This window comes from Carcharodon carcharias, chromosome 28 (assembly GCF_017639515.1).
Source record: "Carcharodon carcharias isolate sCarCar2 chromosome 28, sCarCar2.pri, whole genome shotgun sequence".
NCBI lineage: Eukaryota > Metazoa > Chordata > Chondrichthyes > Lamniformes > Lamnidae > Carcharodon > Carcharodon carcharias.
In genome coordinates, this window is record NC_054494.1 from 2,497,341 (window position 1) to 2,512,136 (window position 14,796).

At 53.2% G+C, this 14,796-nt stretch overlaps 1 protein-coding gene across 2 annotated transcripts in view; it reads left to right on the forward strand.

The window, feature by feature from the left end:
* Positions 1 to 14,796, forward strand: part of LOC121270771 (prosaposin) — a 66,578-nt gene that overhangs the window by 22,865 nt on the left and 28,917 nt on the right. The window contains exons 4-5 of one of the 2 annotated variants that reach the window (XM_041176199.1): positions 4,756 to 4,881; positions 11,088 to 11,264. In XM_041176199.1, the coding sequence (XP_041032133.1) occupies positions 4,756 to 4,881; positions 11,088 to 11,264 (303 nt within the window). The remainder of the gene's footprint in view (positions 1 to 4,755; positions 4,882 to 11,087; positions 11,265 to 14,796) is intronic. The other variant, XM_041176200.1, reaches the window with a different exon arrangement.

The following is a 14,796-nucleotide window of genomic DNA, read 5'->3' on the forward strand; positions in this document are numbered from 1 at the left end:
CTCTTGCTGATGGGCATTGACATCCCCCACAAGTGTACATTCTGTGCCCTTGGTACAAATCCAATCTAGCCCCTCTCAGACTCTCAGCCATCAGCAAAGTAATGGAAGTTGGCATCAACAGTACTATCATGTAGCATTTACACAGCTCACTGATGTTCAGTTTGGGTTCTGCCGGGAGCAGTCAGACCCTGACCTCATTACAGCTTTGGTCCAAACATGATCAAATAAGCTAAATTCCAGAGATGCGGTGAGAGTGACTGAAACAAAACAAAAATAGCTGGAAAAACTCAGCAGGTCTGACAGCATCTGCAGAGAGGAACACAGTTAACGTTTCAAGTCCGTATGACTCTTCAACAGAACTAAGGAAATATGGAAAGTTTAAACTGACCTTGACAACAAGACAACATATGACTGAGCGTGGTATTAAGGAGCCCTAGTAAAACTGGAGTCACTGGGAATCGGTGACCGGGGTTGAGGGTAGAATCTCTGTTGGTTGGAGTCATGCCTAGCACAAAGGAAGATGATTGTGGTTGTTTGAGTCCAATCTTCCAGCCCCTGGATATTACTACAGGAGTTCCTCAGGGTAATATAATCAGCCCAAACATCAGCTGCTTCATCAATGACCTTCCCTCCATCTTAAGGTCAGAGGTGTTTGCTAATTTGTTTTAAAATGGTTTATTTGCCCTTAAAAGCATTCTCTACTGTAGTGTGCTTCATCGTTGTAGTTAGTTCTAACACAGGCCTGTGCATAACCACTTCAACTGAGCAATCAAACTTTGCAGCTGCTCTGTTTCTTCTATAGATGGGATATAATCTTTCCATGATAACCTAGCATGCTTAACAGGGATGGGAGTAACACTTTAATTAAGATTGCTGATTCAGACCTATTCTACTTAATATCCAAACCAATATGTTGAGAAGTCCATGAAAGCTGACTTCTCATCTTAAATTCCACTTACTACTCCCAACAGAAATTATCAGTGCGCATCATGAAGATGCCTGAAAGGTTCCCTTTTTGATACCAATGAAACATTGCGTGATCAGCTTTTTGTTGAACACAGCCTACTTTCAGCAAAACAGATCTCTCCAGATAATACAAAATCCTTGAGGCAGCATTCGGCCAAAAACACATTTCTTTAGTCTCCACGGTTTCTCTTCTACTTTTCTGTTTAGGTGGTTTCAGAAACACTTCCATCTGAACTCTTCACCTTGCAGAAACATGGTTTTTGTGTCAATTGATTGACACTCCCATGACTATGCAGCCAAAAGAGCTTGAAAAAAAAGACTCTCCAAGATTACTTTTCCTGCTAAGGGAGAGTTTACTCTAACATTAGTATTGCCCCATGACTCTTCGAAACTCTGAGCATTAGCCTTGCTTTAGTCTTATGAGTCCCATCTGCAAAGACTTTTTTCTATATGGAGCCATCTATGCAGCAAGGCTGGCTGGCCCCTATCTAGTACTTCAGAATGAAATCAAATTTTCTTCTATCTAATTCCTTTTATTTTGTGTCTCATTAGTTTATCCTCCAGATTATTGGCAGCCACCAAAGTTAGACGGTCATTAAGACTTCTGCTTCTAGTTCTGTCTCGAAATTGTTCTGTAGGTCTCCTTTCATTGCCTCGTCTATTGAAGCTTCAAGTTATCAACTTGTAATTTGGTTAATCTGCACTGATTTTATGCATCATTTCATCCATCATCACATGCTGCTTCTGCTTTTTGGCATGCGTATAATCCTGTGTTGCAGCTTCAGGTTGACACCTCATTTTCAGGTGTGTCTGGTGCTGCTCCTTGCATGCCTTCCAGCACTTCATTGAATCAGGGTTGATCATCTATGGTACAGAGATGGATATGATGGGTTGTGAGGTTACAGCTTGTGGTTGAGTCCAATTCTGTTGTTGCTGATGGCCCACAGTGCCTCATAGATGCTCAGTTTTCGGTTGCTTGATCTGTTCTGAGGGGACTTGATAAAGTAGGTACCAAGAGGATGTCTCCACTTGCGGGGGAGACTAGAACTAGGGGACAAATTTTAATAATAAGCGGTCTCTCTTTTAAAACTGAGATGAGGAGAAATTTTTTTTCTGATGGCCATTAGTCTGTGAAATTCCCTTCCTTGGAGTGGTGGAAGTTGGTTCATTGAATATATTTAAGGTTGAGTTAGACAGATTTTTGATAGACAAGGGAATCGGGCTATGGGGAGGCAGAGGGGAAAGTTGAATTGAGACCATGACCAGATAAGCCATGATCTTATTTAATGGCGGAGCAGGCTCAAAGGTCTGAATGGCCTACTCCTAAGTCTATGTTCCTATTTAGCATGATGGTCATACCACACAACATGATGGAGGGATCCTCAACCTGAAGATGGGGCTTCATCTCCGCAAGCACTGTGCCTAGATCATTCCTACTAACACTGTCACTGCGGCAGGTAGACTGGTAAAGCCGAGGTCAAATAGGTTTTTCTCTCACCACCTGCCCCATTAGGACTCAGCCAGCTCAGTTAGTTGTGCTGCGTCACTATTGAGCCTATTGCTGAAAGGATTTTCAGTTACGTTGTTCATAAGCAAAGTATTCACGTACACACATTTCTCTCAACTAGCCATTAACAAATTTCCTCCTGTTATCAGTTAGGAACTTAACTGATGCCCCATTCCGGTTCCAATCCATTTCTCCATGACTTTATCCCTTTTGTTCTTGCCATGTATTACTGTAGAAAGTCTAACTCTAGCTGCCATGTCAATAAAGTGTAAAATAGAAATATTTCTTTTTTCGTCACATAGCTTTAGATCCAGGGCAGCTGCCCTATTAAAGTCATGTGCCAATGGGAGGCTTACAATAGGATGTACTTGAATCCTCCAACACTTTTTACATATTTCACATTTTGCTTTAATCACTTTGAGCCTTGTTCTTCTACTCCTCAGACACCTCCCAGTTTTGCAGGATTTTTAATCTTTGACAAGAAGGGTGAGCAACTTCTCTATGCAGCTTTAAGACCATTTGTTTTTTTTTTCTGATTCTTATCACCTGATGCCATTAATAATTCTCTGACATTCTGATCAGCAACATTTTGTTAAGGGGATACAATAATTCTCTAATTGGGTAAACTGCAGATCCACTGACTTTCCAAAAACAATTGCTTGATCATGTTCCATGTCCAGTATTATTTGTGTCTTTTTCATGGAAGGCTTACTTAACAGCTTACTTCACTAGAGTAAGTACTGCAACTATTTTGCATGGAGTGACCTCAGTGGTGTTGTCATCCCAGAACCTAAATCAGGTAGAACTTAGTTACATCCCGACCTTAGGTCAATCCTCACTACTGAATGAATCTAGATAACGTTTTAGTCGAACTATCCCACACATTGTCGATGTGCAACCACTATCTAACACGGCATAGTGAAATGAACCTGTGACTGATGCACTCATCACTTCCTGTGACTAGTGCAGTTTCTTCAGACTGATCATCATCATCTTTAGCCTCCAAATTCTCTATCATGTGCCACTTTGAGAACCCTGCTTTGCCACTTTTGGCAGTTTATTGCATAATGATATTTTGAGTCACAACTGAAGCAACTGTTAACTGTTCCCTGGGCATTCCTGGGTTCATACACCTATTATTGCTGTTCCAATCCTGTCTTCTGCTATAATATTGAGATCTGCTGAAAGTGCTTTCAGCCACATTCCTTCTGCCTATAACTCTTTCTTTGTACTAGCACCTGTATCCGGTATCTAGACAAGCTCAAAATGCTGCAGTTATTGAGTCCTCCAACTTTTGTGACAGCACAAAATGTCCAATTTGTGTCATCAAAGCTGCTGTAAATGATTGCTTCCCCAGGATTTTTCAAAAGGGATTCTCTTTCAGGGAACCCAGTTAAGACCAGGAGCCTGTGCATATGTGACAACTTAGCACAATCCACCAACTCAAATGTGACCCCTGAACAAGAAATTTCCATTTGGAATTTCTGCAATCTTCTCTGCAGTCTGTTAAAGTCTATGGTGGGTGGTCATTCCATGGATGAACCAATCAATCTATTAACATCTGACCATACCTCAGAGGCATTCAACGGATCAAATTTCTTCAAAATTTCATCCATGAGGCCTAGTAGAAGAAGCAAACTTTCCTCAGCATTCAACTGACAGGCACCCAGCTTACAAAATACTAAACAAAAACCGAATTACCTGGGAAAACTCAGCAGGTCTGGCAGCAACGGCGGAGAAGAAAAAATACTATGCTTCCTAACAAAAGCAAGATCAGAAGCTGCAATGCCAAGGCCATACCTTGTTTTCTCTTGGGTATGGATGTAACCCTGTCCACGTTTTCACTTCACTTTCCACTGGTCGTAAGGCTCAGACTCTGAGAACCATCAGCATGTAATCATTCCCTCCCTGACAATTATACACTTCCTTTTACCATTCTTCACAAAAGCTACTCTGATTGTAATCGTCTGTTTTTAAAGAAATTCTCAATTTCCAAGCTTTGCCTTTAGGCAGCCATTCTCTGGTGTCATGTTATACCTCTAGCAGCCATTTGGTGAAGGAGGAGACCAGAAGTCAAAACTTTATGCAGTTTAGATTTGTTCACAAAATGACACATTGCAAGTGTATAGTTCCTAACTGTATTAGCACCCCGTGTCATAAATAGCTCTTTATATGCGCTCAAATAATGAATGCCCTCCTCCACTTGTTTATCCTACTTTACATTTATTCATTTAACAAAAGTTTGTGAGGGTTTGATTTAGTAACTTTGTTTTATCTTCTAGGCGGAATTGCGAGGTTACTTGGAAAAAGCCTGTGACCTGCTTCCAAGCCCGACCTTGACAACACAATGCAATGAATTAGTAGATGACTACTTGCCGATCATCTTGGATATTCTGAAGGGAGAGTTGGTAAACTGGATCTTAATGTCTTAGTTCTTAATGTCAGTGCTACAATGAAATAATACATCTTGAAACAAGTAGCCTTTTGCTCCCTCTCCTCTAATCATTGTATCCCCCAGCCTGCCAAGTGCAGACAGCAAAACCATCTATACTCAATAGTGGTTAGAATGTGGAATTTGCTTCTGAATGGAGTAGTTTAGGTAAATAGTGTTGTTGCAGTTAAAGGGAAGCTAGACAAGCACTTGATGTCTTCAACATCAGTTACGGTTGTATTCCTGAAAATCGCGACTTTAAGTGAAACGTGGGTCCATTAGGAATTGATGTAAAAGTCTTCGGACGTGGCTTGCCCAGAAAATGCTGTGACAGATATGTGCAGCACTGTGCATTCCAAGTCAAATATCTTGCAATGTAAAATACATTGTTGAATGTAACTGTATACTGTATAAATTCAAATTAGATAACACAGAAACACCAAACAAACCTTGAGTAGCACAGCTTCTGTGTCTCACCCACAACACTCATGAAACTAAGCTCAACGTTTTACTTTCCTTTCTCATTCTTTGTCCCCTCCTGTCCCACTGTGTCTCTCTCCCTTTCCCCCGCCCTCTCTCCCTTTCCCCCCCTCCCTCTCTCCCTTTCCCCCCCTCCCTCTCTCCCTTTCCCCCTCTCCCTCTCTCCCTTTCCCCCTCTCCCTCTCTCCCTTTCCCCCTCTCCCTCTCTCCCTTTCCCCCTCTCCCTCTCTCCCTTTCCCCCTCTCCCTCTCTCCCTTTCCCCCTCTCCCTCTCTCCCTTTCCCCCTCTCCCTCTCTCCCTCTCCCTTTCCCCCTCTCCCTTTCCCCCTCTCCCTTTCCCCCTCTCCCTTTCCCCCTCTCCCTTTCCCCCTCTCCCTTTCCCCCTCTCCCTTTCCCCCTCTCCCTTTCCCCCTCTCCCTTTCCCCCTCTCCCTTTCCCCCTCTCCCTTTCCCCCTCTCCCTTTCCCCCTCTCCCTTTCCCCCTCTCCCTTTCCCCCTCTCCCTTTCCCCCTCTCCCTTTCCCCCTCTCCCTTTCCCCCTCTCCCTTTCCCCCTCTCCCTTTCCCCCTCTCCCCTTCCCCCTCTCCCCCTTCCCCCTCTCCCCCTTCCCCCTCTCCCCCTTCCCCCTCTCCCCCTTCCCCCTCTCCCCCTTCCCCCTCTCCCCCTTCCCCCTCTCCCCCTTCCCCCTCTCCCCCTTCCCCCTCTCCCCCTTCCCCCTCTCCCCCCTTCCCCCTCTCCCCCTTCCCCCTCTCCCCCTTCCCCCTCTCCCCCTTCCCCCTCTCCCCCTTCCCCCTCTCCCCTTCCCCCCCTTCCCCTCTCCCCTTCCCCCTCTCCCCCTTCCCCCTCTCCCCCTTCCCCCTCTCCCCCTTCCCCCTCTCCCCCTTCCCCCTCTCCCCCTCTCCCCCTCTCCCCCTTCCCCCTCTCCCCCTTCCCCCTCTCCCCCTTCCCCCTCTCCCCCTCTCCCCCTCTCCCCCTCTCCCCCTCTCCCCTCTCCCCTTCCCCCTCTCCCCCTTCCCCCTCTCCCCCTTCCCCCTCTCCCCCTTCCCCCTCTCCCCCTTCCCCCTCTCCCCCTTCCCCCTCTCCCCCTCTCCCCCTCTCCCCCTCTCCCCCTCTCCCCCTCTCCCCCTTCCCCCTCTCCCCCTCTCCCCCTCTCCCCCTTCCCCCTCTCCCCCTCTCCCCCTCTCCCCCTCTCCCCCTCTCCCCCTCTCCCCCTCTCCCCCTCTCCCCCTCTCCCCCTCTCCCCCTCCCCCTCTCCCCCTTCCCCCTCTCCCCCTCCCCCTCTCCCCCTCTCCCCCTCTCCCCTCTCTCCCCTCTCCCTCTCCCCCTTCCCCCTCTCCCCCTTCCCCCTCTCCCCCCCTCTCCCCCTCTCCCCCTCTCCCCCTCTCCCCTCTCCCCTCTCCCCCTTCCCCCTCTCCCCCTCTCCCCCTTCCCCCCTCTCCCCTCTTTCTCCTCCCTTCTCCCCCCCCCCCCCCCTCTCTCCCCCTTCCCCCCCCCCCCCCCCCCTCTCTCTCCCTCCCCCCCCCCCCCCTCTCTCTCCCCCTCCCCCCCCTCCCCCTCTCCCCCTTCCCCCCCCGCTCTCCTCTCCCCTTCCCCCCCCCCCCCTCTCTCTCTCTCTCTCTCCCTTTCCCCCCACCTCTCTCTCTCTCCTCTCCCTCTCCCCCCCCCGCTCTCGCTCTCTCTCCCTTCCCCCCCCTCGCTCTCGCTCTCTCTCCCTTCCCCCCCCCCCTCGCTCTCTCTACCTTCCCCCCCCTCTCTCTCGCTCTCTCCTCCCTTCCCCCCCCCCCTCGCTCTCGCTCTCTCTCCCTTCCCCCCCTCGCTCTCGCTCTCTCTCCCTTCCCCCCCTCGCTCTCGCTCTCTCTCCCTTCCCCCCCTCGCTCTCGCTCTCTCTCCCTTCCCCCCCTCGCTCTCGCTCTCTCTCCCTTCCCCCCTCGCTCTCGCTCTCTCCCCTTCCCCCCTCGCTCGCGCTCTCTCTCCCTTCCCCCCCTCGCTCGCGCTCTCTCTCCCTTCCCCCCCTCGCTCGCGCTCTCTCTCCCTTCCCCCCTCGCTCGCGCTCTCTCTCCCTTCCCCCCCTCGCTCGCGCTCTCTCTCCCTTCCCCCCCTCGCTCGCGCTCTCTCTCCCTTCCCCCCCTCGCTCGCGCTCTCTCTCCCTTCCCCCCCTCGCTCGCGCTCTCTCTCCCTTCCCCCCCTCGCTCGCGCTCTCTCTCCCTTCCCCCCCTCGCTCGCGCTCTCTCTCCCTTCCCCCCCTCGCTCGCGCTCTCTCTCCCTTCCCCCCCTCGCTCGCGCTCTCTCTCCCTTCCCCCCCTCGCTCGCGCTCTCTCTCCCTTCCCCCCCTCGCTCGCGCTCTCTCTCCCTTCCCCCCCTCGCTCGCGCTCTCTCTCCCTTCCCCCCCTCGCTCGCGCTCTCTCTCCCTTCCCCCCCTCGCTCGCGCTCTCTCTCCCTTCCCCCCCTCGCTCGCGCTCTCTCTCCCTTCCCCCCCTCGCTCGCGCTCTCTCTCCCTTCCCCCCCTCGCTCGCGCTCTCTCTCCCTTCCCCCCCTCGCTCGCGCTCTCTCTCCCTTCCCCCCCTCGCTCGCGCTCTCTCTCCCTTCCCCCCCTCGCTCGCGCTCTCTCTCCCTTCCCCCCCTCGCTCGCGCTCTCTCTCCCTTCCCCCCCTCGCTCGCGCTCTCTCTCCCTTCCCCCCCTCGCTCGCGCTCTCTCTCCCTTCCCCCCCTCGCTCGCGCTCTCTCTCCCTTCCCCCCCTCGCTCGCGCTCTCTCTCCCTTCCCCCCCTCGCTCGCGCTCTCTCTCCCTTCCCCCCCTCGCTCGCGCTCTCTCTCCCTTCCCCCCCTCGCTCGCGCTCTCTCTCCCTTCCCCCCCTCGCTCGCGCTCTCTCTCCCTTCCCCCCCTCGCTCGCGCTCTCTCTCCCTTCCCCCCCTCGCTCGCGCTCTCTCTCCCTTCCCCCCCTCGCTCGCGCTCTCTCTCCCTTCCCCCCCTCGCTCGCGCTCTCTCTCCCTTCCCCCCCTCGCTCGCGCTCTCTCTCCCTTCCCCCCCTCGCTCGCGCTCTCTCTCCCTTCCCCCCCTCGCTCGCGCTCTCTCTCCCTTCCCCCCCTCGCTCGCGCTCTCTCTCCCTTCCCCCCCTCGCTCGCGCTCTCTCTCCCTTCCCCCCCTCGCTCGCGCTCTCTCTCCCTTCCCCCCCTCGCTCGCGCTCTCTCTCCCTTCCCCCCCTCGCTCGCGCTCTCTCTCCCTTCCCCCCCTCGCTCGCGCTCTCTCTCCCTTCCCCCCCTCGCTCGCGCTCTCTCTCCCTTCCCCCCCTCGCTCGCGCTCTCTCTCCCTTCCCCCCCTCGCTCGCGCTCTCTCTCCCTTCCCCCCCTCGCTCGCGCTCTCTCTCCCTTCCCCCCCTCGCTCGCGCTCTCTCTCCCTTCCCCCCCTCGCTCGCGCTCTCTCTCCCTTCCCCCCCTCGCTCGCGCTCTCTCTCCCTTCCCCCCCTCGCTCGCGCTCTCTCTCCCTTCCCCCCCTCGCTCGCGCTCTCTCTCCCTTCCCCCCCCTCGCTCGCGCTCTCTCTCCCTTCCCCCCCTCGCTCGCGCTCTCTCTCCCTTCCCCCCCTCGCTCGCGCTCTCTCTCCCTTCCCCCCCTCGCTCGCGCTCTCTCTCCCTTCCCCCCCTCGCTCGCGCTCTCTCTCCCTTCCCCCCCTCGCTCGCGCTCTCTCTCCCTTCCCCCCCTCGCTCGCGCTCTCTCTCCCTTCCCCCCCTCGCTCGCGCTCTCTCTCCCTTCCCCCCCTCGCTCGCGCTCTCTCTCCCTTCCCCCCCTCGCTCGCGCTCTCTCTCCCTTCCCCCCCTCGCTCGCGCTCTCTCTCCCTTCCCCCCCTCGCTCGCCGCTCTCTCTCCTTCCCCCCCTCGCTCGCGCTCTCTCTCCCTTCCCCCCTCGCTCAGCGCTCTCTTCCCTTCCCCCCTCTCTCGCGCTCTCTCTCGCCTTCCCCCCCCTCCTCGCGCTCGCTCTCTCCTTCCCCCCTTCCCTTCCACCCCCCTCGCTCGCGCTCTCTCTCCCTTCCCCCCCCCCTCGCTCGCGCTCTCTCTCCCTTTCCCCCCCCCCCTCGCTCGCGCTCTCTCTCCCCTTCCCCCCCCCCCTCGCTCGCGCTCTCTCTCCCTTCCCCCCCCCCCTCGCTCGCGCTCCTCTCTCCCTTCCCCCCCCCCCCTCGCTCGCGCTCTCTCTCCCTTCCCCCCCCCTCGCTCGCGCTCTTCTCTCCTTCCCCCCCCCCTCGCTCGCGCTCTCTCTCCCCTTCCCCCCCCCTCGCTCGCCGCTCTCTCCTTCCCTTCCCCCCCCCCTCGCTCGCGCGCTTCTCTCCCTTCCCCCCCCCCTCGCTCGCGCTCTCTCTCCCTTCCCCCCCCCCCTCGCTCGCGCTCTCTCTCCCTTCCCCCCCCCCTCGCTCGCGCTCTCTCTCCCTTCCCCCCCCCCTCGCTCGCGCTCTCTCTCCCTTCCCCCCCCTCGCTCGCGCTCTCTCTCCCTTCCCCCCCCTCGCTCGCGCTCTCTCTCCCTTCCCCCCCCTCGCTCGCGCTCTCTCTCCCTTCCCCCCCTCGCTCGCGCTCTCTCTCCCTTCCCCCCCTCGCTCGCGCTCTCTCTCCCTTCCCCCCCTCGCTCGCGCTCTCTCTCCCTTCCCCCCCTCGCTCGCGCTCTCTCTCCCTTCCCCCCCTCGCTCGCGCTCTCTCTCCCTTCCCCCCCTCGCTCGCGCTCTCTCTCCCTTCCCCCCCTCGCTCGCGCTCTCTCTCCCTTCCCCCCTCGCTCGCGCTCTCTCTCCCTTCCCCCCCTCGCTCGCGCTCTCTCTCCCTTCCCCCCCCTCGCTCGCGCTCTCTCTCCCTTCCCCCCCCCTCGCTCGCGCTCTCTCTCCCTTCCCCCCCCCCTCGCTCGCGCTCTCTCTCCCTTCCCCCCCCCCCTCGCTCGCGCTCTCTCTCCCTTCCCCCCCCCCCCTCGCTCGCGCTCTCTCTCCCTTCCCCCCCCCCCTCGCTCGCGCTCTCTCCCTTCCCCCCCCCCTCGCTCGCGCGCTCTCTCCCTTCCCCCCCCCCCTCGCTCGCGCGCTCTCTCCCTTCCCCCCCCCCCTCGCTCGCGCGCTCTCTCCCTTCCCCCCCCCCCTCGCTCGCGCTCTCTCTCCCTTCCCCCCCCCCCCTCGCTCGCGCTCTCTCTCCCTTCCCCCCCCCCCTCGCTCGCGCTCTCTCTCCCTTCCCCCCCCCCCTCGCTCGCGCTCTCTCTCCCTTCCCCCCCCCCTCGCTCGCGCTCTCTCTCCCTTCCCCCCCCCCCGCTCGCGCTCTCTCTCCCTTCCCCCCCCCTCGCTCGCGCTCTCTCTCCCTTCCCCCCCCCCTCGCTCTCGCTCTCTCTCCCTTTCCCCCCCCCCCCTCGCTCTCACGCTCTCTCTCCCTTTCTACCCCCCTCGCTTTCGCTCTCTCTCCCTTTCTACCCCCCTCGCTCTCGCGCTCTCTCTCCTTCCCTCCCCTCTCGGTCTCGCGCTTCATCTCCTTTCCCCCCCCCCTCGCACTCGCGCTCTCTGTACCCAGATCCCCTGTCCCCTGGGATGCCACAGAAGGGGCTGGGATGGGCTGTTGGGTGTGTCCATCGGGCTGGAGTTGGGCCCCCCCACCCCCACACCTGACTAGCTTCCAGAATTTGGTCTTAATTCTTGGATTGTTCAGAGTTAGAAAATGGTCCACTTTCGTGCATCTCACTTTCTGTCTCCTTTTATAGGACAATCCTGAAGTGGTGTGTAGTGCTCTGCACTTGTGCCAGTCGCTGCAAGAGAACCTTGCTGAGAGAAATATTCTCTCCAATGAGATACCAGAAGTGGACATGTCCAGATTAACCGCCCCTTTCATTGCCAATGTCCCTCTCCTCCTCTATCCACAGCAGGTCACTAGGCCTAAGGTAAGCAGAAACAGAATGCAGTAGCAGTATTGATTTCTTTATGTGAAGTTGATTCTGTGGTACAATGCAGATTTGACTGCCATCTGGTGGCTGAAGCCTCCCTATCCATCATCACCTCTTTACTTTGAAATACCCTGCAGATCAGGCAGCATCTATGGAGAGGGAAATAGAGGCTGAGATAGTTCTCTGGATAGTTGGAGACTGGAGGTAGCCTGAGAGATACACACGGGACCCACCGCAAGTCCTGGAGTAAGCGCATCCCTGGTACATATGCAGGAAGTTTTAACTTCCATTGCTGGTTTTCCCTGCCCAGATTGTTTTGTGATTGGCCAGAACCATGGACAATTGGGCTGTTTGTCCCAAACTTACCCTAGTTTTCAAACAGATTTACTTAGAACTTCTCATAGCAGCTATTAAACCAGCAAAACTCAAGTAAATTCACTGAGTGTCAAAGCACTCCACCCACAGCAGTGTTTACTGCTCTCACCACCGCCCGCACTGGACTACCCTTCCCTGAGCACCCAATCCCCCTCCCTACCCCTGACTGACCACCTGACACCACCCCACCCTTCAGCCGCCCCAGCCCCTAACCACCTTACCTCTCCCCCGACCCATGCTAGTGCTTTAAAGTTAGGGGCTTCACTTTTGCCGATGATTCTGCCCTGCGCTGAAAGGACTCCAGAAGCAGTAGACAGCTCAGCCGCACATTTCTCACCAGGCCCGGCTCGGAAGATCAGGCGAGAAGTTTGCAACTCCATCCTAATATAAGGGAAGAGGAGTGGAATGGTAATCCGATGGTGATTGGCACCCTGCAGATAATTTAGCCCCAAGTTAATATTTCCAGCGCGCTTTCTTCAGACCATCTTCAAGCTGAAACATTAACTCCATCTTACCCTGCACAGATGCTACATGACCTGTTGGACATTTCCAGAATTTTCTATATATTTCAGGCTTTGCGCATCTGCAGCATTTTGTTGTTTATTCCTTTGTTCTTTCAGTCTTGTCCTCACTGTATCACTCCTCCAGCCGCTCAGATCTCCGACCCCGTGTAAGAACATAAGAACTAGGAGCAGGAGTGGGCAATTCAGCCCCTCGAGCCTGCCCCGCCATTCAATATGATCATGGCTGATCTCATTTTGGCCTTAACTCCAATTTCCTGCCCCCTCCCCATAACCTTTCAACCTTTTTAATAATTAAAAATCAGTCTTTCTCCTCAAATTTATTCAGCGTCCCAGCATCCACTGCACTCTAAGGTAGTGAATTCCACAGATTCACCACCCTTTGAGAAAAGTAATTCCTCCTCATCTCTGATTTAAATCTACCACCCCTTAGCCCAAAACTATGGCCTCTCATTCTAGAATGTCCCACAAGGGGAAACATCCGCTCCACGTCTACTTTGTCTATCCCCTTTAGCATCTTATATACCTCAATTAGATGTCCTCTCATCCTTCTAAACTCTAGCAAGTATAGGCCTAAAGTGCTAAATCTGTTGTCATAACACAAGCCCTGCATTTCTGGAATCAATCTAGTGAACCTCCTCTGAACTGCCTCCAGTGCACATCCTTCCTCAAGTAAGGGGACCAAAACTCTGCACAGTACTCCAGGTGCGGTCTCACCAATGCCTTGTACAGTTGCAACAACACTTCCCTATTTTTATACTCTATTCCTTTAGCAATAAATGCCAAAATTCCATTTGCCTTCCTTATTACCTGCTGTACCTGCATACTAGCTTTCAGCAATTCATGCACGAGGAACCTAGATCCCTCTGCACTGAAGCATTCTGAAGTTTCTCTCCATTTAAATAATAAGTCACCTTTTTTATTCTTCTGACCAAAATGGATAACCTCTCACTTATCCATGCTAAACTCCATCTGCCACATTTTGGCCCATTCACCTAACCTATCCATATCCATTTGTAAATTTCTTATTTCTTCATTGGAACTTACTTTCCTATTTTTGTGTCATGTGCAAATTTAGCTATAGTGCCTTCTATCCCTGAATCAAAGTCATTAATATAGATTGTTAATAGTTGGGGCCCAAGGACCGAACCCTGTGGGACCCCACTAGTTACAGCTTGCCCTCCAGAAAAAGACCCATTTATCCTGACTCTCTGCTTTCTGTTGGGTAGCCAAACCTCTATCTAAGCTAATATATTACCCCTAACTCCGTGTAATCATATCTTGTGTCAGAACCTTTTGTGTGGCACCTTATCACAGGCCTTCTGGAAGTCCAGATATACTACATCTACAGGATCCCCATTATCTACTTTGCTTGTCACATCTTGAAAGAATTGTAGCAAATTAGTCAAACACGATTTACTCTTCATAAAACCATGCTGACTCTGATGGATTGCATTTTGACTTTCCAAATGCCCCATTACTACTTTCTTAATAATGGATTCCAACAATTTCCCAATGACAGACGTTAAACTAACTGATCTATAGTTTCCGACTTTTTGCCTTTTTTTTGAATAAGGCGAAATTTTAGCATTTTCCCATCCACTGGAACCTTTCCAGAATCCAGGGAATTTTGGAATATTATAGCCAATGCATCCACTATCTCCGCTGTCACTTCCTTTAAGACTCTGGCATGTAGGCCATCAGGTTCTGGGGACTTGTCACACTTTAGTATCAATAGTTTGCTCAGTACTTTTTCTCTCGTGATGGTGATTGTTCTAAGTTCTTCCTTATCTATACCCTCTGCACTACCTGTTACTATTGTGGTGGTACTAGTATCCTCCACTGTGAAAACTGAGGTAAAATATTGATTAAGCGTCTCTGCCATTTCTGCGTTCCCCACTATTAACTCCCCAGTCTCATCTTCCAAGGGACCAACATTCACTTTAGCTACCCTGTTTTTATATACTTGTAGAAGCTTTTGCTATCAGTTTTTACATTTTGCGCTAGTTTTCTTTCATAATTTACCTTTGCTCTTTTTATTATTTTTTGAGTAACCGTTTGTTGATCTTTAAAAGTTTCCCAATCTTCCAGCCAGCCACTGACCTTTGCAATGTGGTATGCCTTAGTTTTTGCCTTTGTTATCTTTGTTATGTCATGTGCCACTACTTTCCTTCCAAATAGCCTCTGGTACTTGTTTCCCTAGAACAGTACATGACTTCCCAATGCTCTGATCTATGACTAAACGTATTGTAGTATTCACACAGGCTGCTTCTGAGCAGTCTCTCAGACTGTCTCACCCCATCATTTGCTTTCCCTTAAGCCCCAGTTCCTAGATATATGTAACTGTGCAGCTCAAGAAGGCAGCCCTTCAGCACATTGTTCCTGTGCCAGCTCTTTGAAAAAGCTATTTGATTAGTTTCATACTCTTCCTAACCCAGTGATCCGTCAACTTTTGAAAGTTACTATTAAAGTTGCTTCTGCCATCATTTCAGGATATAACTGGTTGCTCTCCAACCATTGACAGCAAGGGTGTCTCCTGCTAGGAAGTGCAGGAGCATGTTGATATTTTTTAATCATTTACGGGACATGGGCATTGCTGACTGGGCCAGCATTTATTGCCCATCCCTAATTGC